At 30.8% G+C, this 27,317-nt stretch overlaps 1 protein-coding gene across 4 annotated transcripts in view; it reads right to left on the bottom strand.

Annotated features, from left to right (window-relative positions):
* Nucleotides 1-27,317, bottom strand: part of LOC118182476 (testis-expressed protein 10) — a 130,899-nt gene that overhangs the window by 31,441 nt on the left and 72,141 nt on the right. For all 4 annotated transcript variants that reach the window (XM_035351819.2, XM_035351820.2, XM_035351822.2 and 1 more), the window contains 3 exons: nt 19,990-20,159; nt 9,739-9,907; nt 5,328-5,398 (listed from right to left, as the gene is read on the bottom strand). In XM_035351819.2, coding sequence (XP_035207710.1) covers nt 5,328-5,398; nt 9,739-9,907; nt 19,990-20,159 — 410 coding nt within the window. The remainder of the gene's footprint in view (nt 1-5,327; nt 5,399-9,738; nt 9,908-19,989; nt 20,160-27,317) is intronic.

Raw genomic sequence — 27,317 nt, 5'->3', positions numbered from 1 at the left:
TCTTTTAAGAAAGAGGCATTTTACTGCACATTTGAATATGAGAAACTGGCCATAAAAATATCGAAATAAACTATAAGTAACTGTGCTTAGGGATCCTGATCATTTGGCAATGTTTTATGATATATGTTGGCAATTTACCAATAATCCTGATAATGATTAAATAATAAGGGTCATAATATTAAAAAAGTATTATAATTTCTACAGAATTAAAATTCATTTGAAAAGAAATGATGTTGGCTTAATTTCAGCATCATTTACATATCACAATGCTTTTTATTAATGCTAAGAATTTACTTATCTAAATATTACAAAACAAAAATTGAAATAAGCAATAATATGAAGACTAGGATTAGAAGGAAAAGGATGTAGAAGATTTTCTTAGTCAAGTCTGTAAACTGAAATGTTTAAAAACGGTTTTATGATTCATATCAGACAGCTTTTTTTTTTTTTCCTTCACATTTCCATTCAATTGATGATGTTGTTCATAGTGTATTTCAAGTGTCAGTATTAGCTTCTGCAACAAGAATGAAGATTGTAAAGTATCAACCATATTCTAGTAAGCATTTAACAAAATTTTCAAAGTGAAAGCTTGTTTTATTCAAGGTTAGTGAGTATGCATATTCCTGAAAAATATTGCATTTTCCAGCCTACAATGCACACCGGTGTACAACATGCTTCGATAATTTCAAGCTACATTTTTTAAATTTTTAGGTACATTCAACATATAATGTGCATTATATTCTTCATAAAGAAACCTAAAAGATACATGTGCAATGTTCTTATCTTTTGAGATCACTTATTTGAAGATTTGTCCTAGCCTTTCAAACAATATCAAACTGACAAGCCATAAGGAAAACAATATGTGTGTGAGTTAAATGCTTGAGGGAGTAAATATTCCTGCAAAGAGGGTGGATTGTATTCAATGTAAATGCCCAAAAGAATGCTATTGTAGGGTCTCGAGCAGAAAATAATCTGGAGTAACAATGCACTTCCTGAACGAATTCATGGAATTAAGAGTTAGATGTTTTCTTTTTCTGTAGTGATTTGAAACTATGATTTTGAAGAGAAAATTCAAGGCTTTAGTAAATCACATTTATTTTAGTTGAAATGCAGTTGACTGACTATTTAGTAGTAGATATGGCTCCCGCAAAAAGAAACAAACACAGTGTTGGTTTCAGATGCAAAGCCATTCAATTTGCGAAAGAAAATGGAAATCATGCTGCAGCAAGGATGTTTGGTGTTGGTGAAAGTTCCATAACACGAGTGGAAGAAAAATTAAATCAAAATATTTAATAAGCCAAAGAATAAATGTGCTTATATAAGGAGTAGAAATGGCCTTTTGTAGAAGAAGTTGCAAAAACAGTCCTACAGGGTTCATAGCCACATTTTAGTTAAAAAAATAAGCACTTATAAGCACTTTTCAAGCACATTTTAAGAAAAAATATAAGCACCTGTCTAATTACATTATACACAACTGCATAACCTTAAAAATTAGACTTGTAATTTAAAATATAAGAAATGCAGTATTTATTGAGAGAAAGAGCATTTTCTCAACCATGGAAAATAATTACTTTTTTTTTTTTTTTAGATTTTAAATAACAGTTCAATTTATAGAACTAGTTTACAATGAGAGGAAAAAAACTATGCAGAACTAATCTATATTACAAGATTTAATGATGAAATTTCAGTTCAAAATAGAGAAAATAAATAATAATAAGGAATATTTATTGTATTCGCTTGGAACCTAATAATAAATACAATTTATTTTTCCACTCATATTGATATTTAAATAATTTAAATCTAAATTTTGAACATTTTCTAAATTTTCATTGTATATCAGTTTTCCCTTAACAGATATTACGAGCAAAGTAATTTAAGTAAAAAAGAGGAACATTTCTGTAATCAGAAGACAGAAATTTGCTTCATGCAATCATCCTTTAACAGTAAAAGCTTAACTAACCCGCACACTTGGAAACTGGCGAATATTCGGACAGTCGAGCGTAACTTGAAAAAGAGGAGCGGAGGGGGGGGGGAGGAGTAGACTGTAGCCGCTCTTTAGATTTTTCCGCTAAATAAATGCTTTTAACATTTTGATATGTGCATCATATAAAAATAAACCAATGGAATTGAAAAATATTCTGTTTAGCAAGCACAGTAAAACTCTTTTAAGTGTTCATAAACAAATCTCGGACAGAACATCAAAATTAATTATCTCTGCAAAATATCGCAAATGTTATTGCGCAATACGTGCGCCGTAATTCTTCCCTACGTGATATTATGCAATCGGAATCAACAGCTGCCTGTATTGGAAGAATAAAGAACTAAATAACTGGGGTGTTTTTCATTCTAATTTTCAACAGACGACATTAAATTTCCGGAATAGAATCATTCTTCGCTTGGGTTGGTAGACCGCAGAACTTTTAGTCCTATTCAATCCAGATTGGAAAGTGACCAAAAAAAAAAAAAAAAAAAAAAAAAGGGTCAGTTGCTTGTTTTGCAGCGAACTGTAACAGTTTCAATATTCGAGATTTTGCGGAGAAAGGGGAGAACCTCCCAATCTTCGTACTGTATAATGTATTGGCTAAAAAAATGAAATTATTTTGACTATTCGATTACTTTCCCTTTATTTAAGCCATTCCAAATATTATTCCTTAGAAAGCTAATCTGTGTTAAAACACAACCATTTTTGGAAGTTTACTATACTTCAGCAGTTACTGCAACTATGTTATTATAAACATTCATACATATGCTCATTATATAAGCATAATGATCATAATAAACATGAATATGAACTGATCAAGTGGAACGAGAATGCAAATTATTAAGATCTTGATAGAAATTCAAACGTGTGTAGTATTTGGGTGGCAGGAAAAAGAATGCCGAATGTAGCGGAATTTTCTACTGCTTTTGCAATTCTTTGACCAATAGAACGACAGGTACCTGTCTGTACTCTTCGTGCACACCAAAGGTTATGTTAATGCAGAAAAAGGGGGGAAAGCTATTTCCGGGAGTATGATTCACCATCTGACATTCCATATTAGGAAGAAAAGTTGTTTATTTAGTTTCGGCTTTGGTACAGGGAAAAATAGCACGTTCATTAAAAAAAAAGCACTAAAAGCAAAAAATAAGCACTAAAAACAAAAAAATAAGGGCTTTAAAAAAAAAGTAAGAACCTATAAGAGCCTTTATATTTTATTTTCAAATATAAGGACTTATAAGGACCGCTACGAACCCTGGTCCTAGAAAAGTGCCAGAATAGATTAATTGTAATAAGAAACAGTCAGTGGCGTAGTAAGAGGGGGGCAAGGGGGGTCTATTATGCCCCGGCCGCCACAGGCAGAGGGGCATCAAATGGTCCCTAAGACAAGCAAGATTTTCATGAAAATTTCAATTTTTATTTTGATCAATTTCTGGGAAATAAGTTTTAAATCAATAATTATTGTAATATAATTATTTCCTTTCTTGGTTTGTCTGATGAAATATATTACAAATAATGTTTGCAATAAATCAGTCAAATATCTCCCTATACAAAACGTTCTTCCTTTCTGTGTACTTTATTTTTCTAAAATAGTGAAATATTTTTATTTTTTAAACGAAATGCACATACAGATCACGCTTGTCATTTAAAAATGATAACAATGAATGCACTGTAGTCTTTTATTATATTATAAGCCCTTCGACCTTGAATTATTTATTCGGCCGCTGAACTAGTACAGTAACCACAGTATTAGCAGTACTCAAACAGTAAGTCACATCAAAGAAATTATGGACTTTTATATTTGGTTCGACTCTTGATATCGCTCATCGAGAGCAAATGTTGCAAGTCTTTAGGTATGTAGATATTTATTTTACCCACAGAAAAGTTTCAATCAAAGGATCTTTTGGGGGATTTATTGAAGTACATGCTAAAGATGGAGCCTCAATTGAAAATATAATTTAGAAAAATTAAATTCCAATCAGATTTTATAAACAAACATTACAATGGGAATTAAAAAATGCTTTAAAGAAAACTATTAAACACGAATCTGCAACAAAATAGAGTGCAAGAGCACAAGCAGTGGTTATATAATATAATATACTTATATAATATAGCGTAATATATATATTATGCTTATAATTGTTATAGTCCCAACGAGTTTGGATTACGGACTTTGTACTGTATAAATCTAATACACGTCCTAAGTCGTGCTTTCGAGACATGAAAAACGCAAGTTCAATTTCGTCAATCAGTCCAATAGAACGGGAGATATATAACTGTCTCCCTTTTTTTTGGACAGTGTACATAGAGAAATTTAATTTTTACTACACTCATTCCTTATTTTTAAATCTATAATTTTTACACCCAGTGTATAACTTGCACCCTTAAGTTTCAATCTTATTTTTTGAATTAAACATGCATGCTATACCCCAGAATACATGGTATTTATTTTTCATCAACTAAGAGAAAACAACTAAAAAAAAAAAAAAAAAAAAGAAGACGCACACGTTTTTCAAGAATCATAAACAGGGCAAATGCTTATTTTGAAAAAAATATGTCAGTATGTAACCTGCTTGCCAGACTAAGACACTGTTCTAAATTCTTGAAATGGACAGTGTGGTTTCAGTATACCATTATCAAGATAGATAGGGCAGTCAAAGCAATAACAGTCTTTCAAAGTCAGCTCAAAAAACATTTGGGAACCATCACAGCACTTTGTGCATTGCCCACTCCACAAAAAGCCATACTTTTTGCCCCCTCTCCCCTTTTATAATATTAGCAGGATTGTTGCCTTTAGACCATTTTTTTTTTTTTTTCCAGTATATACAAAAAGGCTTTAAAAATTCACTTTTAGACAGACAATTTGAGGTTTGATCAATTATAAAATTAAAAATGATATTACTTTTTGGATGACTTTAATTGACTAAACACATGTCAATTTATATAATAATACCAGTTTTCTTTAAGGATTGATTAAATGAAAAAACTTAATCCTCATATTATCATAATTCAGGGATAGCAAGGGGGATAATATATTTGTAAAAGATGTAAACACACAACATTCTCATAACTCTTTACCTCCTGAGAAGCATAACAGCTTTCATCCAATCATGAGATTTTTTGCTACTTGGTATATGTCAGATTGCAATTTAAAATATTTTGCTTTCTTACTTTCCTTAATAATACAAATATCATCTTAATGAATAAAAGTTAATATAAGCAGAGATTAAAATAAATCATTATAAAAATTTAGTTAATATAAGCCATTTAAACACAGGTTTTCAAGAACAGATCCAAAAAGCCATGACTCAGAGAGTTAAGGACTAGATCAAGATTGGATTAAAATTACCACAAGCAGTATTCAGCAGAAACTTCCAAAAATTCACACAATCTACTGGAGAAACATTCTTCCTTGAGAACCTAAATAAAGCATAGAAAATCTGAAAATTATTTTATTTTATACAGGAAAAAGATACATGTATGTATACTTAATTCTGGAACTGATTTCCATTACTATTCAAATCTATAAATCTACAGCATCAAAAATTATTTTCCAATATTAATTCTTTTCACTCTTGCAATAATGAAAATGCTTTCCATAAAATTTTGTTCCATATGTTACAGGATTTTGTAAAGGAATACTTATGTGTAGCATTCATATTCAAGAAAGTAAAGACTAGTTATCTCCTTTGATTCTACTGCATAAAGCTCTTTTATAGGTGTACTGACTACCTAAGCATGTTTTATATAAAATCGTTTGACAAGTCAAAGAGTGCTTTGCAGCTCAAGTACATTTTAAAGCAAACACATACTATGCTTCTAAATATTTATAAATAGATCTTTTTATTTGGATACTAGAAAGTTACTGGAAATAAAAGAAACATATTCTTAATTTCTTTTATAAACATTTATAATTTTTCTGCTTAGATTTCAAAGATTTTGTGGTATTATTGATAAGTTCTGTTTTTGATCTGAATGCTAATTCCTCTTCATATTGCAATTACCTCATTATACAATTCTCCTTCTCCACAAAATATTTATTGCTACACTTAGGGATATTTAAAAAAGTGCACTCAAAACCTCATAAACGTGCAGCCAATATTAAAAATAAAATAACCTGTCAACATTTGTATAACTACTCACAAAATAGCTAAATGTATTTGCCTACTAATAGCTATGCAATAAGACTGCTGAACAGTAGTAGTATAACCCAGTTTCAAATATCAGCAAATGGGCTAGCTGCATGCGAGTTCTCAGGCTTTTCTCCATGTTTAACATATACTAGCCAGTTTCTTTCAAAAAGTCTTTCATGAAAGGCATCCCTCCCTTTAGTCAGATAGCCTTCGAGTGCTTTGTTATAATGCAAATAACTAATCAGCTACAAGTATTCAATGTTATAATATTCAAATCATAAAAATCAAATACATATTTAAATCAGGAACAGTAAACATTTTTTGGAACAGGTCTTTTTTTTTTTTTTTAGCATAAAAATTTGGGGCTAGGTGGGCCAGGTAGCAGCCTCAAAGATATTTGCATGTGTGATTCCACTCACAGAGGAGTTTAAAAAAAGGGGGGGGCTTAAATTAGTAACAAAGTGAAATTTTTTAAATAATATTTAGACACATTTTGCTGATACTTACAAAAAATAGTAAAATATTTTTATTCACAAACATGTTATATAACAGGTTAAAATTTGTACTAATGTGTTGAATACAATTTTTTTAAGATAATATTTCATTATACTGGAGTTTGAAGTTAGTACTTCCTATTATAAAAGTTGTTTGCATCAGTACTGATCTGAGCTGTAATTTTACATACTTCAGTTTCGAATATGTCCATTCATATTGGTAAGCACTTTCAAGTACAAATATAAATCCTATATATTTTAATTGATGTATTTATTTTCTAAAATATATTTATACACTTAAGACAGACCTAATTCCTGAAACATCATTTTCAGCATATTATCACTTTGCTCAACAATCACTTCTAATTGAAGGTATGAAGGAAGCTTCTCAATTGTACTATCAAACAGATTTTGATATATAGAACTGTCTTTTGCACTTGCATCAAGATTCGAAAATGTTATTGTAATTGTAGTTTTAATTCAGAAAACAGATCCATGACAATCCTTTTTTAGAAATAGGGATTTTGCTAACATTTGAAATTTTTTAAAGTATGGAAAATGACTGAACTTTCTTAATGTGATATATGCTTAAAACGATACTAATTTTTATCTATAGAACTTTACAACATAATTTTCAGCTTTATGACTTTATGATAAAATATGTTTCACATAGTAGCATTGTTTTTTCCTGTAGTTTAAATTCATTAACATATTCCCCAATATCTATAATAAATATTACTTTCTATAGCCATTTTATTGTTGAATAATGCTAATTCAGCTGTTTTCTCAATATGAAAAAAACTCCCATTACTTTTCTTGGTTAAAAAAAAATCTACAAAACTTTTGCTGAGTCATTGAAATACTTATATAGTAGGGTAAATCAGGATATTCAACTTCAGTCTGTAATAAAAAAACACAAAACTGATGATCTACAGGAGTGAATAAAATTAACTGCCAACATAGCAGGATAAATGATACAACATAGATTAAGATATTTCCCACAAAGAGTCTCTAATGAACAATATGATTGATTACAAAATGTTTTAAACATTTAACTTCTGTATAAGCCTTAAAAATTTATCCAACTAATCCTTTTCACATTCCATTCACATTTTCTCCACCTAAGTTGTTACTTACATAAATTGACTGCATAGCAGATTGTACTGTAATAGCATTTTCTTGACTTACTTGATGATATCTTCCACTATACTTTTTCTATGCATACTATTCATAGAAGATAATTCTTCAGTCACTTCAAATTCAGTCCTGACTTCTCAAATAAACAGCACCAGTTGGAGCAGTTTTGGTAATGTCTGTTGACTCACCAACAGCCAATGAAAACTAACTGAATTTTTTGCTTTGTCTTTTAATTAACTTTTCATGCAGTTCCTCATCGCCTCAACCCTTTTAAAACAGTAAGACTGACAAATCAAAACATACCCATTTTTTCGGCTTCTGCAAGCAAAGAAAATTTAATTAATACACCACTGGTAAAGGGTTTCCCTTTCTTGGCTAGTAAGTGTGCTCTTCTTAAGCTGACTTTAGTTAATGCTTCATTATCATTTTTTATTTTTGTGAATAAATTGCAATGTAATGAAGCATTCTGTTCTAAGCATTCCAATTCTAGTGATCATTCATTTTCTGTGTTTTGAATATTAAGTCACATGCTTATGACAATGTTATTTATACTCTTTTTGCACAGCTATATGCCATAACATAATAAACATAACATTTTATCATTTCATTCTATGACAAAATAATTCACACTCCATTCTGCTTTAAAAGAATCAAGTCCACTTTTAAACCTTCTTAGCTACTCTTGAGAGTGATATAGAAAAAGTGGACATTAAAAGTAAAGTGAAAAGAACAAAACACTACAGGGTGCCAAATACACATGCGACAAAAGTAAAATCGAGATAATTGGAAACGACAGACCAACTATTTTGCCGAAGTGAAAAAAGTCACTTTCTTAACATACGAGAAGATATGAGTTTCCTGACAAAGTTTACTCTGCGTATAAAAAAGGGGGGAAGGGCATTTACTGAGACAGATTTCTCTGAGTGGTGGTGGGGAGAAGCCATGTATCATTCCACACCAAAATACATACACATCAGGGAAATCTCTTTTATGTTTCATGATAGCATGTAGCTGTTGTATTTCCAGAGTTTGGATGCTGCATTTGTTCACTTGTCCAGATAAATTAAACATTATCTATAAAAGAATGTATTTTTGCTTGACCTCTTCATGAAATATTTACAGAAATTAAGTCCTGAAGAGTTTTAGGAATAAATATCATCTAACACCTTCCAAACTGTTTGAAGAAGAATACACACCATCTATTTATACACACTGAAAGTGAGAGCATTTCAAATTCGATTGATGTTTTCTTCAGATATGAGGGGATATCTGAGCATTTCGTGGCACACTGGAATGTATCACCTTCTGTAATCATTTAAATAAAAATTTTAGCCCTGGATCTTTGATGGAAATTATGCTGCATAGTTGTTCCAAATTTGCATGCACAGAATTGGAAAACACAAAAAGCTTTCTGTGGATGCTTTACAATTTCAAACAACTAGTGAGCTGAAATATGATTAGGAGGATGTTGAGAGCAACGTCTTCTATTAACTTAACTGCCCTCTTTTTAACTGTGGGCATTTCATTCAAATACAATTAACTGTTTTCAAGCTATATCACTCTGCAACTGAATGAAGTCTAAGAGATGTAGTGTAAATATAACTTGCCTGTTAAAAGAATTAAAATGCATAAGAAATTGAAGAAAATTAATTATTCAACTTAATAATATTATTTACTATTTTTTATTACTGAAACAACCATACTAAATTTAAAAAAAAAAAAATTAATTTGTTATAGTTATTCATTTGCCTTCATTCAAACCAATTATTGACACTAAGTCAAAAGAAATATCTCAGAAATCGTAGGGAAAAATTGACAAGATTTCCTTTCATATATTAAATCAGCATAATAATACTACTGCAAAATTAATGTGTTAAGCTGAATTGATGAAGCATAAGATATGACATTCATATTTTAGAATACAAAGACGACAACAATAATAATAATAATAATAATAATAATTAAAAACACTTTTATATAAAATATCTCCACTTACCTGTGATACAAACATCTTATCATTCGAATAGCAGTCCTTAGAGAAAATGATGAGTTAAGTGACATTAATTCAGATAAGTCTTGTAAAAAATCAGATGGTAATTCGTCCATGTGGATAATGAGATGTATTACCGTGTTTTGGAAATCTTCATTTGGATACTGCAACATCTCTAGCATATGAAAAAACATTTACAATATAATTACAAAAATGAATTAAAGTGATAACATATAAAAATTTATTATTTATCCAGTTTTGCATAAAATGAAGCAATTACTTTAACCCTCTATTAAAAAAAAAAATGCTTTATATAAAAATCACTGTTGGCATGAAAGATTCATATGTAAGATCAGAAACAAACAAAATAAAACATAATGCAACCCAACAGAACATTACCAATACGCATAGGCCACAAACAAATAAAGTACGAGAGGTATCCCATAATAAATAAATAAATAAACCATGGCAAAATAAAATATCACACAATAATACTTACTAATTATCTCAATAAACTGAGGCAACTGGAACAGTAATCATTACAGATTAAAAACTTGGATAACAGAGTAAATTTTAAATCAAATCATTTTTTATGACATTTTTTTTAAAACAGCTTACTTAAAATTCTGAAAATAAGTGCACAAATACTACTATTAACATTTTAACAAACTTCATTTATTACAGAATAAAATTTAAATCCTTCAATTAAAATGTATTTTTAAGACAAATAAAGAATTTTAAAAAAAAGTCAATAAGCACAAACACACGTGCCTACGCATGCACTCAAACAGATACATAGTCTTATTACTTTATCAACTGTCACAGAGTGTTATGCCAGTTTAGCAAAAGCAACAAGGCCCTGCTTTATAAAGTGCTTTGCTTAAGACTTCAGGATGTTTAATTTTCTCATTTGTTTCTGTTTCATTGCCATCATCTGCATCACTTTCATCTTTCCAAATCTATAGTGTGAATGATTTTTTTTTTTTTTTTTTTTTTTTTTTTGTGTGTGTGATTCAAAACTCAAGAACATGTCTTGCTATCTTTTACTTTTATCCATTCCAAAATCGTATCTTCTTGAGCAATGTCTTCACATCAACACATTGTTACAAATTCTGTACATATGTAAATAATTGTGACAATAAATTGCAGTATCTTTTGCATAATGTAATATGAAGTGCCTTAAAAATGCAAAGCTTTGCCGGAAAAAGATCACAGGGGCAAGTTTAATTAACATCGAGGCAAATGGCTATCTTGCCAAATTGATAAGAAAGCCCAAATGATCAAGCATTATTGAGAAGAAAATTCATGCATGTTACTGATTTTCATTGTGCTCTTTTTAATGTTACTACATGTCCCCAAAGATTTCTTAAAACTGCCAGCACAGTTAACAGAAATTCTCTCGTATAAGATAATTTAGTCAAATGCCCCACTTTTGAATATGCAAAATTTTCACTAATTAAAGACTAGTAACTAATAACTAAACACCAGTAAAACAATGTTTAAATAAAGTTAATGAAAAAAGACAGAAAATTAATAATGAAAGAAAGATATACCACCATATTATGTATTAAAAATATTTACTCTTCTTAAGTTAACACATAGTATGTAGGCATGTTTACCTCATGATGTCTCCGTTTGTCTAAACACCCTAAATGATTTAATTTTGCAGCTTTTGTTTTCCCTTTATGGAATAATGATTCTGATAAATGTGCATTACTTCAGCATGTTATGATGCCTTACTTACTGTACTAAGAAATCGATGAAGAGAGGGAAGAGGAACCCACACATGGTCATAATACTTCTGTTTGCATAAAACTTCTACATTTTGTTCAGTGTAGTAGCACTCTGGCTTATCATACTAGAGCACAGTTATCAAGAGTTTTGTCAAGAGAGATAGCTTACACCCACCATACACAACAGGACATTAGTACTGCAAAATCATGGGATGCAACTATTAGTTACTCCTACAAAGAAAGTTTCAGCAGGAGAGATAGCTCACAGCCACCACACAGCACACGGTATTCCTACTCTTTCCAAAACATGGTAAGAGCTATGATGCAGCTGCTCTTGACTGACACAATATCCCTCCAAACAAATCCCTTCCTGCATACCTGCACTATTTCTGGTGCAGTGACGCAGATTTTTCTGTACGCATGAGGGAAGGAACAGCAGACCACTATGCATCTGATTCCCCACAAACATCAGGATAACATCTTAAAAATGCTAATAGAAACAGATCTGCATAAAATAAAATTGGGCTCAGTCATTTTCTATTGTGCAATTGCCTACTCAGCCATGTCTAGTTGTATGCAACTTGCTCAAACACATCCATGATGCAAGTTCCCTACAGCAATTGGTATACAGTGGCACACTTCAACCTCTGGTAATCAGTTTGTCATCATTAACCCATTTCCATGCTATATACCATCAGTTCAGCAGAACTCATATTATTGCCTCAATATCTCCCAAAAAGCTGGCATCTAAATTCCATATAGCTAACACCTGGGTCAGAGGCCAACTAGAATAGCATCCAGCAACTACAAACATAGCTTTTAGAATATTTAGAAAAATAAACACTTTAATTAAATTTATCATGTTTAGAACATAATTTGCCAATAAATATATTTTGTGTCAACAATCATATGTATTCATAACGACACCAACAGTAAATTAATCCTATGGCAAATAGGATCTATACCTTTTAAACTAATTTCCTTTTTTCAATGACACAGTTTATGTGCACTTGCTAATATTACACTATCAATCAATGCTTGTTTTAATGAGAAAAGTATGATTTTTATTTCATGAGAATTAGCACAGATCAGATTCTTTGGCAATCCATTACAAAAACAAACAACTTCTATTTCCAAGATTTGGCAAACTTCAGACATTATAAACTTCAAATTAAGAGGGGGAAAAAAAAAAAAAAAAAAAGGAAAGAAGCAGACAGAAAGCTCATTGCATACTTTTAAGGTATTACGAAATGAGAAGATCTGGCTATAAGCTGCTATATAATTACACAGCAACCATTTATAAAGTACTTTTATATGATCCCTGCAACATTTAATTCAATATTTATTAATAAATTATTATGAATAAAAATATACCGATAAGTTATATAGCCAATGGAAAATTACAGTTATCAGTTAATATATAAATATCAATGACTTTTTTATTTTATAAATAACAATTTTACCCTAAACTTGAAAATCTGATATAGTTATATTATTTCTACGCTTATCTATTAATCCAGTCTGCAATGTAAGTTATTATATGTTACACTGAAGAAGCACAAGTCTTTACGAAATGTCCCAAAGGATGAAGCATATAATTTAAGAAATGCTGACTTACAACAGACATAACTTTAAAGCCTTTCCAACCCTCTGCTATTTGTGAATACAATAAGTATTGTCATCACCACACAGTACTTTTCTCCCTCTCATTTGAGACTATAGTTCAAGGTCAGTCTTTACTCATATACTTTAGAATAGTGGTGCCCAACCTTGTGCTCGCTGATCGTTTCAAACGATCAAAACAAAATTGATACAAAATTATATAGATTAATACAAAACGATATGATTGATACAAAACGATCGGCGAGCACGATCATTTTGTATGTACTCGCCAGCCCAATTATGTACTATAACAAAAAATATTTTTAAAATAAACCATTCATTTATATTTCTTAATTGTTAAAATATGGTAAGCATTTATAGTCATAAGAGATATCTTGCAAAATGTTATAAAATAATTGATTGATTGATTGCTGACTAATGAACTTGATAACGAATATGGAATCTTATTGCTTTATGCATCGTCATTCAGATGTTAGATCGTCATTCAGATGTTATAAACCATTCATTTATATTTCTTAATTGTTAAAATATGGTAAGCATTTATAGTCATAAGAGATATCTTGCAAAATGTTATAAAATAATTGATTGATTGATTGCTGACTAATGAACTTGATAACGAATATGGAATCTTATTGCTTTATGCATCGTCATTCAGATGTTAGATGGCTCGGCAGGGGAACTTCAACGATTTGTAGAACTTTTTTCGCCAACAGAACAGTTTTTGGAATCTGGAAACGAACGTTATAAAGAATTGGGTGATAATAATTGGTTATCCGATCTGTATTTTCTCAAGGATATAACAGCTAAATGGAACAAATTGAACAAAGATCTTCAGAGAAGAGAAAAAAAAAAAAAAAAAAAAACCTTTTTCAATTGACTGGGACTATTAAGGCTTTTCAGATAAAGTTAAATTTGTGGATAAATCAGATGAAAGAAAAAAAAAATCACCCATTTTCAGAATTTATCAAGCCATATTAATAACCACAAGGCAATTGAAACAGAGAAATACTCGGAAAAAACCTAAACGCACTGAAAAATAATTTTGAACTCCGCTTCTCTGATTTCCATACAGTTCAATCAATATTATTATTCATCTCAAACCCATTTGCTGAAATTTATATTTCAGATGTATCACATAAGATTGGAAATATATTTAACAAAAATGCTGATGCTTTGAAATGTGTTCGTGATAGTCTAAAGGTGGGCCCCACTGCTTTAGAGAAACATGCTAAACAGAAAAGAACTGGGGGATGGGGAACTGCCCACCTGCCACAGTTGTTATTATTGACCCTGAAATGCCTATTTTAAAGTAACAAACTAGCTGTCTGCCGGTCTTCAGTTAGCAGAAAATAATTTGTTTTAACTTTTAACCTAATCCAACAAAGCAATACATTTTTTATTCTTAATAGAAATTAGAACATGTGTTTCAATCACTGATGTGAAATAGTGTATTTAGGTAGGGGGAAACCCTATGAAATCACCAGAGATGTAAAGCTGCTTTAAAGCTAAAGAAATTTAATAAAAACTGCAGAAGTAAGACAAATCCTGAAAATGCATTTTAAGATAGAATGTGATTTTTTATACCAAATTTGTTATGATCAATGAAAGTTAATGATTAAATAAGTACAGTCAGTGAAATGCTATTTATGTAGGCTACATTTCAAGAGATTTAATGCTACAAATTTACATTCGTAGTCTATAATCTGTAAAAAAATAAAAGTGACTTTAGTTACTGATTATTTGAACGTAAGCATGTAACTTTTACTTTTAAATTTATAATTAGTGACTTAAATTTTGTCACCACTTTTTATTGCTTACATTTTAATCACTAAATGAGCACTTTCAAAATGTAATTCAATACATCAAATAAATATGCTTTAATAGTGTTATGTGTTATCACTTTGCATCTTTTTACAGAAATAATTCAGCAAATGCAAAGAATAAAGTATAGACAGGCATCAATGCAGAAGGCAGACCAAAAACTTATAAAGATGTTCGCAGAGAAACTGAAGCTAAAATAGCAAAATATTTATGAACTGAGTAATATAGATACTGCACTTTGTAACGAATACGATTATTAAAGTCTCCTGCTTGTTCAACAGCAAAAGGTAAGACAAAGATTTGCATTACAGTCAAAAGTCGTTAATTCGGACACCCATAATCCGGAATGATCTATAACCCGGACCTCAAAGCTACAAACTTTCTGTGCATGCGTCGCTTTCATGCATGCGCACTGGCGTTTAAGAGTGCGTGTAAGACCTTTCCGGCTGCGAATATGTTTGTGCGCATGCGCGTTTAATGTGTAACGGAGGTATAAGCTAAGCTAAAATTATCTAATTCAGTTAATGTTGCAGATTGCGTTGTTCCTTAATCTTCAAATTGGATCCGGCTTATTATTTTTTGCAGACTGTTAGAGCAATTTCATAAAAGTAAGCTTGAACTTTCGATTATGTCAAATAGAATTTCCGATATATATTTACTAATATGTAATTTGTATCTACAAAGCGAAAGTATGTTTTGAAATCCGAAATCTGTTTATCAATTTCCCACCGCAGATTGGAAGTTGATCTGTCAGCACTATCCTTATCTTCAGGGCAGATGTTTTTATTTTATTTGGCTTATAATTCCTTACTAAGTGTAGTATTTCATCTCGATGTACTCCGTCTTTGATATGATTTAAATCAAGTTCTTCGTCATTATAATTCGCTTCCGATAGTGAAGAAAGTGACCCAGAGGTTATTGAAAACGAAAACATTTCGATTGACAAATTAGTCGGTATTCTCAACACAGCAATTATAGGACTTGAAGAATGGAACTTTGTAACTAAACAAGAAATTATGTCTGTTTAATAGAATTAAAGAGAAAGTATTATCACATGAAACGAAGCAACTTACATTGAAAGAAATGTTTAATAAAGTAAACAAATAAATATTAAGCTTTTTTTGGAAATTTTGATACCCTTTAGATCATAATTGTTCTTTATTTCATAAATTACGGTTTCATATTTTTAATTTTGTAATTTCTGCATGCCATCTTACCAGATTTAAACTGATGATCTATAATTCGGAAAAATCGATAATCCGGAATCGCCGAAGTCCCGACGAGTCTGGATTAACGACTTTTGACTGTATTTAATTCACTTCTGTAAGAAAACTGAACAGTTTTGAAATTAATTATTCCCAACTCTTGAGAAAAATCTAGAAAGCTGTTTTTTATCATATGTGTAGAATTCAGGATACATACTACTTCAAAACATATAATTAAAAACTTGCAAAAGTAAGTTGTGAAAAATATGAATTGCACATTTGTAAGTTTTCAATACAATAATCAATGACTGCTTAAAGAAGGAAAAGCAGGAACATGAACTTGAAATAATTTGAGCTTAAAATATAGGGAATTTGAAGGCAAGTACTCTAACATAAAAATGAGAGATAATACTCTCAATACTTCTATATATTCAGATTTATATAGATTGATTAAAAAATGTCAAGCAAATGTTGACATTAACTTGTAATAAAACCTGTTTGAATGTAAGTGTAAGAGAACTAATATAGAATATACAGACTAGCACATTTATTAGGACTTTTACCTATAGAAATGATGAAAATTATTGCCTGAGAGTTAGATCCCAAATGCAATGACTAGTATAATGCTACACTACTATTAAATTGACTTAAGTTATTATAAGAAAAATTGTGCAATCCAAAAATTACAACTGTAAACTTGGGAGGAACTGATTTAATAATTACTGATCAAATGTAGAAACACACATAAAGAGCAACATTTATTCAATGAATGGGGATAAATCTGGAAAAGTTTAGTTGAAAATCTCTATGCACATAATAGCATACAGAATGTGAGATGATCAGAGAATCTGTCACCAATTAAATAAAAACTTTCACTGTGAGGAGAAAAGCTTTCCATAGCAATATGTAAGAAACTCCAGTCAATTGATAATGAATATCAATAAACATTTGCCTAATATAGACGAGTATCAGAAAATAAAGTAAGGAGAGATAATTATGTAATCATAGAATGGAACAGATGTTGCAGATTCATATCCACATATATAAAATGCATTTAAATAAAACACAATGCAGCTATAACTGTGTTGATTGATCCCGGAAACTCAAGCTGCCTGTTAAAAGAATAAACTGTGATTTAGTTAAATTTAATAAAAACAAAACAGAAGAAAAACTTAAATTATTTGCGTTCGGGAATCAACTAATACTAGCAGCAAAAATAGCAGGAAAAGTAATAGCAGACATAGAAACAGATAATTATACTGGAAGATATATCACAGTGCTTTTAGTAAATGACTGTATGCTGCCAACAGATTTAATTGAAGGTAGAACACAGACTATCTACCACAAATTATTTATGCTAAAATATAGAAAGAATTATACATAAAATACGCTGGTGGAAATACTCTTTGATACTGATACATAAAAATTAAACTAAAAGCAATCAATGAAATATATATTAGATGTGAAAGCTACAGTAAAAGATTTAGGTAATGGGTTAGTGCTCATTCAGGATTTGGAAGATAAGTTGGGATCATTACTAGAAGTAACAGAGGGAGAAATCATGGTGCTAATCACAAATTTCAGAGATGAAAAATTAATTGTGAAAAGGAACCAGTGCATTGGTACAGCCAACATTGCAGAACTAATTACACTATACCAGGAAACTCCATGCAGGAGGGAATATTTAGTATTAATAAACTGTAAAACTTTAAAAGCCGATAATCTAACAAGAGATTAGGATTGACAAGAATATAACTCCAGAAAGTATGTAAGAAATATTATAGTTAGCAAATGAATTTAAAGACTGTTTTGCATTAAATTTGAAAAAGTTGAGTTGTCCCAATCTTATAACAATACATATTATGCACATAATATGTATTGTTATATACCCTCTGACTGCTCAATTTGTGGACCGAAATCGCTTCAAAAATTGTGCAATTTTTTTTTTTTTTTTTTTTTTTGTATATTTTAAATCTATATATATTGGAAAATTGAAAAATGCATTTTTTCCTTTCTAGAAAATATTTTTTATATAGATTTTTATCATGAGAAACTAAGTTGCCAGAAAAACCAATTTCTGATGTTATCACCCCCCAAAATTTTTTTAAAAATAAATTTCAGTCAAATTACAGTTAATTTCTATTTATTGCATAATATAAAATGTAAAATATATAAAATATAAGAAAATATAAAACACTGAGGAAAAAATATCTTAGAAATGCAGTTAAGTATGAAAGAGTTCAAAACAGGGTTCAAGGCAAAGTCCAACTTCACAGTCTTTACCCTAGATTCAATAAATCTAATTAATAATCAATCTAATTATTAATATAATCAATAAATCTAATTAATAATTCAATAATTTAATTAAATAATCAAGATAATTGCTGAATGTTTTCTAGCAGCCATTTTTGTAAGAAGAAAGTGGAGTTTGAGCGGTAATACCACATGCTTTCAAATGCCGCAATTTAGTGAACAACTAACAATATCTGTTGGCCAAAACGTAAACTAAATGTCCAATACTGTATATAATTTATTTCAGTGGTAAAAGGGGGAAAACGGGATGTGCAGATTTTGTTACATTTGAGTTGCTCGTGGAAATCGCGGGATGAGCAGCCAGAGGGTTAACACTTGGGTAGTAACAAGATTAAGCAATTTTTTCTTCCCAAATGCAAGCAATATCTGTCAGTCATAAATTTGCAATGTGAGCTCTATTCAATGTGTAATTTGCAAAGTGTGCCCAATGTAACGTGTAAAGAATGACTATAACTGAAGAAGAAATATGATGGAATAAGATTGTCTTACCCCAGCCCAGTGCTGTTTATAAAAAAAGAAAAAAAAAAAAAAAAAAAAAAAAGAATTTTAATTAGTAGCAGACTACAGTAAATTAAATTTTCACAAACTGTTAAGGATTTTTTCTTCTGATAATACGTGACTTACATAAAGGTTTAAAAGGATGTAAGTTTTTCATAGCATTGGATTTAGCTCAAGGATATCTATAGATTCCTTTGATTGAGAAAGCAAAATTGAAATGAGTATTTATTTCAGGTGACACAGATCAACTTGAGAAGATAACATTTGCACTAATGCTCCAGTAGAATTTAAGAGATTAATGAATTAGGTTTTACAACCATTACTGAACGTAGTACTATTGATATACTAATGATGGCATACTAAAATACTGTAGAGAAATTATGTTATTTCGAAGCAGATGTGAAAAATGAGCAATGCCCTTGCCGGGACTCGAACCACGGACCTCTTGAATACACGTCAAGCGTACTGACCACTACACCACGAAGTCGCACTAAGGTGGCTGGAGAAATACTTTATATACTCCCCCTTTTAAAAGGCGACTGGAGATTAGGGGACCCAATCGCCTAATCCTGGTGGTGGAGAATCATCACCCACCACGTTTTTTAGTTTGGGTGCCACTGTAGAGACATTAGGTATTTTTTGAAAGCAGGAGAGATGAAAAATGAGCAAAGCCCTTGCTGGGACTCGAACATCGTACATCTCGAATATGCATCAAGCGTGCTGACCAATACACCACGGAGGCATGCTAAGAAGGTAGGAGAAATACCTTAAAATACTAACAAAATCATGGTATAGAATGATTTCCAAACTGAGGAATATTTTTAAGTATTTGAAAGAGCAAAACTCATATTAAAAATAAAAAAACTTACAAATGAATAATTAAATTTAACCTAAAATTTTTTATTTTAAAATTACAGAAGACATGTATGTATACAAGTGAATTCTATGGAGATTTAAGCTAATAGCTATATTATATATAAACTTATATTTCACAATTATATAAAAGTATTTCTACAAAAAATAGAAATAGTTTAAAATTAAGAAACACATATATTTAAACTTACGAAGCATTTGATTAGGTCTGACTCTTTTCAAGGTTTCCATAAAAGTAGGAAATTTCAGAGTGCATATTTTCTTAATGTCTTTCAATAACTTTTGGTCAACATAGTTAGATGACATCATTTCACTCATTTCTCTGAAAAGAACTTGAAACCAAAATTTCAAGCTGCTTGCCCTGCAATATATAATAAGAAAAAGAAATTATATTTTTTGCAATGTTAAATGAAATTGACTGTCTTATGCCTCCCGTGAAATCTAAAATTTGTTTGGTAAAATCTACTTTAAATTCATCTTTATTTTTTATATTTTTCTGCACTTAATACCACAAATATTCTTTTATGAAACTTTACATATCATTACAGATACTCCAATCAAATTAGATTTCATGACAATGTTTGTGTTTGGTGCTAAGTAGCATCCTGTTGAAGTCAGAAAACCATCAATGGAGCAGCAGCACCATCATTACAATTTTCGGCAATAGTTGTTCCATCAATGGGTACCATCTACTACACCAAGACAAGGAGGTGGTTGAGAATATTTTACATAAGTTTTTACATTAATAATGATTTACAGTTTTACAATTAGAGAATGTGTACAAAGAAACATATAAAACAAACATACAATTATAATAGTAATACAATTTTGATATGTGTACAGATAGAGTCGAAAAATTATACAGATAAATATCGATAAAAATGTAAGAACATAGACATCAAAAGAAAATTTTTAAATATATAAAAATAAACCAATGAAATCAGGATGAAACCTTAGAATTTTGACAAACATTGCCTATAATTAATTATAAACAGTCAGTAAAGTTTATATATAGTCATAGAGAATTAGAAAAAGTCTAAATAGATATAATGATGAAATAATATAAAAATATAAATATATCTAAATAGATATAATGATGATATAATGCATCCTGTTGACAGAAAAATATCAAAAGATTTTTGAGGATCTTTCTTTACCACATATAGTCAAAAACAACAAAACTTATTCATTAAAAATTTACAAGGGATAACTTTTGATAAACAGTACAATACATTCATAAAACTTCAAACTATAAACTTCTAAGAAAAAGTATATATATGTAAGATGAAAAATACGTAAATCAGCTTTAAAATTTAATTTAGTAATAGTGTCTTAATTCCTCCTTTTTAATTTGGATATTTTCTCTTTGTATTCTAGAGACAGTAATAACTTTTCTGGATTGTGTCATTTCTAGATCAATCTACGTCACATGGCTTGCACAATGGTGATGATGTGGCTAATTCAGAACTTAAACTCAAAGTTTGGAGAACTGAAACCTTTCTAACTGTGAGAACACAGAATTCTCACAGTGCCTGCATCGATTCTTGTATCGTTATCCCACGTGGCCACGTGCATCGAAGTGTATAAATACTGGAAGGACTGGTTTCTCTCTCTCTTTCTCTTTCCCCTCTTGCTGCCTGTCATTGTGTTAACGAGTGGCCGAAGGCCCACACACACTCAGAGTCGCCATCGTTCCTGCATTTTTTTGCACGTGGAATGTCGTCGTATTTTTGCATAGAAAGAAGCTGAATGAAGAAATCCAGTATCTAGTGAAAAATGCTTGGTTTGAGACTCACTAACTTCTGATGCCGTGAATAACATAAAATAAACGCTCAAGGAGAATATCAATATGTGTTTGACTTCAAGATGTGCTTGACCAGTGATGTGTCACCACGTGATAATAAGTGTGTAAAAAAAAAACGTGAATGTAAAAAAAAAGAAGAGCATACAAATATGTAACCAGACCGCGCGATAATACGAAAATTAATAGGAGACAATTTCAAGCACTGATATATCCGATAGGACAGGATTGCACGAATAGTCATGCTTTGGCACTCCGCGAAACATTCCATGTTTAGTAATCGCATTGTGTGTATCTAAGTTATGATATTTTAATATTTTATATGTGTGTGATAAATGTGCCTTATTTAACCAAGAAAATGTGTTTGATAAAATAAATGTGAGATTGGAAAAAAAAGAGATTCGGCTCATGCATGCTTTATTAGGTAAGTCATATTATTCTATTTAGTAAAGATCATGCAATGTACTAACCACTAAATTTTAGTTTAACGATTTACGTGGAAGTAATTTGTATTTGATATTCTTAGCATCGTTACTTTTAGGCGATCATGCCAACAACACCATATTAATGGTGCACCAACACCCCACTAACCTAAACCAAAACTGGTACTTTTCCGTTTTGCAAGCGATAAAATCATCAATAACTGTACAACTAATGCCAAATGGAATATCCTTGCTGGTAACCTTCTAAGCCTCATTTTCAAAACAAGTCGCAGCCATTTCTTATCGGATTGATTGTTTCTTTCAATACTTGCATACAATTAGATAGAATTTTTACCAGGTAGTTCAGGTAATTAAGTCAATTAGGATGTGATCACATTGCTCACCAGAAGGCAAAAATATAGAAAAGGCAAAGTCATGGGTTAAATTCATCAATTCTAATGAGAATGCACTAGCGAAGTAAAGCACTGTGGTTTTACATAATTTCTGAGTAAGCTATTCGTACGAATTGAAAAAATTCTCGCATTTAAACTTGCATTTCAAATCAAGATTTAACTTGAAATTAATGTAGATAATTACTGAGAGAATTAGATTTTTGTAGCGTAGTTTGCAAGAGATGAGATCACTTGGGATCATGTGATATGAACCGGCGAATCAGGATGTTGAACTATGAAAGCATAGTAAATTCTTAAATTGTCTTTTGACAAATTTATTGTCTTTATTTGTTGACTTTTTATAAAATTTTAAATGATATTAAAATTTTTATGTCTTCAAAAAATAAAAACATCTTAGAACTAACATTTGTTAACATTTTTTATGTGTATACTGTATGTTGGCGCCATTAAAGTTTGTTTGGTGAGATTTGCCATGGTGAAATGGAAAAGTATCCCAAAACCTTCTCTTGATGAACTTCCATGCTGGATAACTGCACACTTTAGCTTCTACCTCTCTTTCTGTAAAGATACTCTTTCATTATGCTGTCTTCCTATCATAACAATATCAAATAAGTAAATGTTCTTGAATAAGCACGGTTAGAATGCCAAGTAAATTGCTGCCACAAATGTCAACTGAAATAAAAATGAAATTTAATTTGCTTTGACTGCCAAGTTTTCCAGTCTAAACTATCAAAATTCTTCCTCTTCAATATGGATCTACGTTCTATACTATCTGCGCCATCAGTATTTCTGCATTTCTACGCCTCAGTCTTCCTACACCGGTACTTCAAAATTTTGTTTTCATTCACACACACATATATATATATATATATAAAGAAATATAAAAAAAGGCTAAAAATTAGAATTATAAAAATCTTTTAAACCCATCCTGTGCTATAACTGCAGGATTGAAGTAGAATAAACTTAAAGCATCTTAATTTATAATTATTAAATTGGAATAAAAACAAGGCGGCCCCCCTATTATATAATAATTGAAACCGTGTATAAGCGGTTTAACACAATATCACAACTAATCTAATTAAAGAAAGAAGTCATAGTAGAACAAACTCGAAAACTGAAACTGTGATTATGGGAATTAATGGATTATGGGAGCTGTGAGTATGGGGTATTATAAGGAAAATATACAATATTATACAAATAAAAATTAATATTCTTTTACTGAAACTCCAGAATTCATCAAGGGAAAATGAATTAAACTTCATAAAAGTTAATTACTATGTTTCGAAAATATGTTTTGTTCTCCAGATAAGACTTTAAAATTCAACATAAAACCGAAAACTCGAATCTCAAATGTACCAGAATTTTCCCTACAAATTTTCGAAACACTTGGGGAAAAAAAAAAAAAAATAAATAAATAAAATAAAACATAACATAGTGCCAAAATGACAATTAAAAACCATAGAACTTTATATTATGTACATTGAAATTCAAAAAATAAATTGGTCTAAAAGCAATACATATATGCTAACCCGAAATTCAAAAGCAAGTATAAATAAAGAGCAAAACTAATAGTCATTTAAACAAAACTAAAAAACTGGGAAGTCCTTGATTATGTTAAACTAAACTTTTAATACTAAGAAACTGAAAAACTAAAAATACATATTTCTATAAATAAAGAAAGCCAAATTTGAGCCTTAAACAGCTAAAAACTGAAAACCTATTTGAAAAAACTATTGAAAAATGCAAACTTACTGAAATCAAAATGTGACTTTCTATGCCTAATCTAACTAAATTTTGAAGGTGACCAAACTGTGTTCTTGCTAAAGAAAGTAGAATTCAAACTGCTCTGAAGAAGCCGAAATTTTGCATTTTTTTTTGAAAAAGTATGCAAATAAATTCAAAGTGTCCAATTGCAGAACTAAGTACTTAAAAATGTGTTCAAAATTTCTTACCTTATTGTACTTTATGTGCAGGAGTCCTACCTTGTCAATGGTTGGGTGAGGTCTGTAAAATTATTACTGATATGGAGAAGGTGGTCATCAAACCAAAATGGCGGCATAAGAAACTTCTTTACTTAGCTTACTTAGTTACATTTTTCAACTGATAAATGTCCAAAATTTTATGCTACAATTACATATTTGCATGTGATATTAAGAAATCAGGAAGATGTATTTCATATGTTAACTAATCAGAGAATAAGATAAATCCTTTTTAAATAATACTAGAATATTTTAAACCATCTTTTAGTTTTTAATAACAGTGTAACCAGCAAGAAGAGATGTAAAGTCCTACACTGCATGGCCTACAAGCATAAAATGTTTGTTGTTTTTTTTTTCATCCTTTTTGCTCACATTAAGGTAGGAAAATGTCTACCACTAATTGGATAAGCGTTGATACAGATCTGACAATAAACTGCTTTTCTCAAAAATTTGCTCAATCAGTTTCATATTAAACTTGAGAAGCAGCATTTCAATGCAACATTTTTTCATTGAGAAGCGGTGTTTCGATGCCATGTTTCTTTGTCTAAAATGTGAGTCTAATATTGTTACATCAATCATCCAAACAAAAATTTTTTATACCATTTAACCAATTTACTGTGCATCATAACTAAAACCATAGCCTTTAATAATATCAAATTAGATGCCTATATCAAGAAATACATGCAAAGAAATCATTGACCTTTTTCATCAAAAATATATTTTGTTTTAAAGACATATTACATTTTTCTTTCTCATTCCTTTGATTTCTCAACATGATATTATGACACTTAACCACATACAAACCTTTCATGGATAGGAACAATTAACAATGGGATGTTTGCATGATGAAAATAGACAGCATTATAAAAACACAAAATGCACCTGTGAATTTCTACCAAGGTTACCATACAGCCAAATGAAGTTCCAAGTAGTGGGTCATAACACAAATATCAATATTATTTACAATTCTGAAACCACAGAAAATTATAATATTTGCACAATATTGGGTTTTAATGAAAGTTTCCCACCACTATAAACATCGTCTGCACAAACAGTTCATGTTGGCGTGTTTAATTGTATTTTGACAAATGATTTTTGGCATTTGAAATAAACAGACTTGCTTTAGAACACTGTATAGTGAAATTCGGAAAACAATATTGTTATCATTAAGTACAAGGTGTCTGAAGTGGAACCCTCATGCTATCAGATTAGAATCATCATTTACTTCCAGTTCTGTTGCATAAAGTCAGCTACAGAATGTCACCAAATCATGTATACAACTTTAGGTACTAACATTGTATTATATGACATTGTGAAAGTTTGATACTGAAAGTTCAAAAACAAGGACTATGATATTCAAAAAGCAGAGAGCTCTGGTCGGCTTACTGATGTTGATGAGGCCCACTTGTAAGAACTTATGGAAGAAGATCAATATGCAACCACTCGAGAGCTTGCTAAGGACTTTAGTGCCATGTCCATTAGTCACGCTATGCATTGCATAAACTCTATATACAAGTTCAATCGCTGGGTGCTGCATGAGCTGGCTCAAATAGATAAGGACACATATATTCAAGCCTGCACTAATATCAATGCAATGATACAGTTCTGGACAGTATTGTCACTTATGATGAAAAGTTGATTTACTTCAACAACACAGGCCGAAAAAGGTTTTGGTCTCTGTCTGGCGAGTCCATCGGCAGCATCACAAAGCAGAATTTAACTAACAAAAAGATCATGCTTTGTGTTTGGTGGTATTACCCATAAAGAGTATCTGGGAAAAGGTAAATCCCTCTACAGTAAGGTGTACAGGGAGATGCTAGTCCGTGTTGACACTGCTATCGGGCAAAAATATCGAACTGAGTTCTGGCACAAAAGGGTAATATTCCATCGAGATAATGCAAGACCACATGGCTGCACTCTGTACAGACTCGAATGGGATCTTTTACCACACTCAGCATATAGCCCTGACACTGATCCTTCGAACTTCTACCTTTTTTCACATCTGCAGCTACATCTCGCTGGTGCTATCTTCCATTATGAGCAGGATATCCGAAATGAGGTTGATCTGTTTTTGGATTCGTAGCCACCAAGTTCCTGGGGTGAATGCATTGAAATCATAGATTTGAGTGGCAGAAAATCATAGACTTGGATGGTGATTACTACATGCAATTAAGGTACTGCTTTCACTTTTTTTTCCAACTTTATAAAGAAAGTTTTCTGGTGGAAAACTTTTGTAACAGCTAGATAGAACTTTAGTTAGTAGAACTGCATCTCATTTTGAAATGATTTGAAATATCTGATTTATTTAATTATAAAACTTCGGTTACTAGAACTTTTATAAATAAATTAAGTTTTCAATTAATATATAACTATTTCAAAGTAAGAAAAGTTTCTTGAAAATTCAAATTTCTGCAACTCAAAATATTCAATACATTTATCTTTTCTCAAATAACTCTGAAATTGTTTCCTTTACATTTCTTTACCATAAAACAAAATCAGATACACTACAAAGCCCAAGAGCCAGAATTGCTGGGACTTTGACAATTCCAAACTTGGGAAATTTTCAGATTTTCGATCATCAATTTAAATCTAGTAGGATGACATTTAGATACAGCAACACTGGGGGCTTTCTTACTGGTTAGGCTAGATAAAAGAATGTTATCCCCCAACAGAACCGGTGCTGCTGCATTTTGTAGCAGAATTTAGGGCTATGAAAGTTATATAATTTAGAGCAGCACCAAGCAACAAAATTAGGGATGGAAAAATGTTTAGAATTTAGGAGAGGCACTAGGCAGCAGAATTTAAGACTTGCAGAAATTGCACTGGATGGCAAAATATGTAGCGTGGGTCCTACCTCCTCTCACAACTATTCAAGGGCTGAAAGTATAATCCTGGTCAACTTGA

The sequence above is a fragment of the Stegodyphus dumicola genome, chromosome 5 (genome assembly GCF_044657685.1).
Source record: "Stegodyphus dumicola isolate Sdum_Otavi_A_Nest chromosome 5, ASM4465768v1".
Taxonomy (NCBI): Eukaryota; Metazoa; Arthropoda; class Arachnida; order Araneae; family Eresidae; genus Stegodyphus; species Stegodyphus dumicola.
Note: the sequence above shows the minus strand (reverse complement) of the source record. Positions and strands in the feature narration are given on the sequence as shown.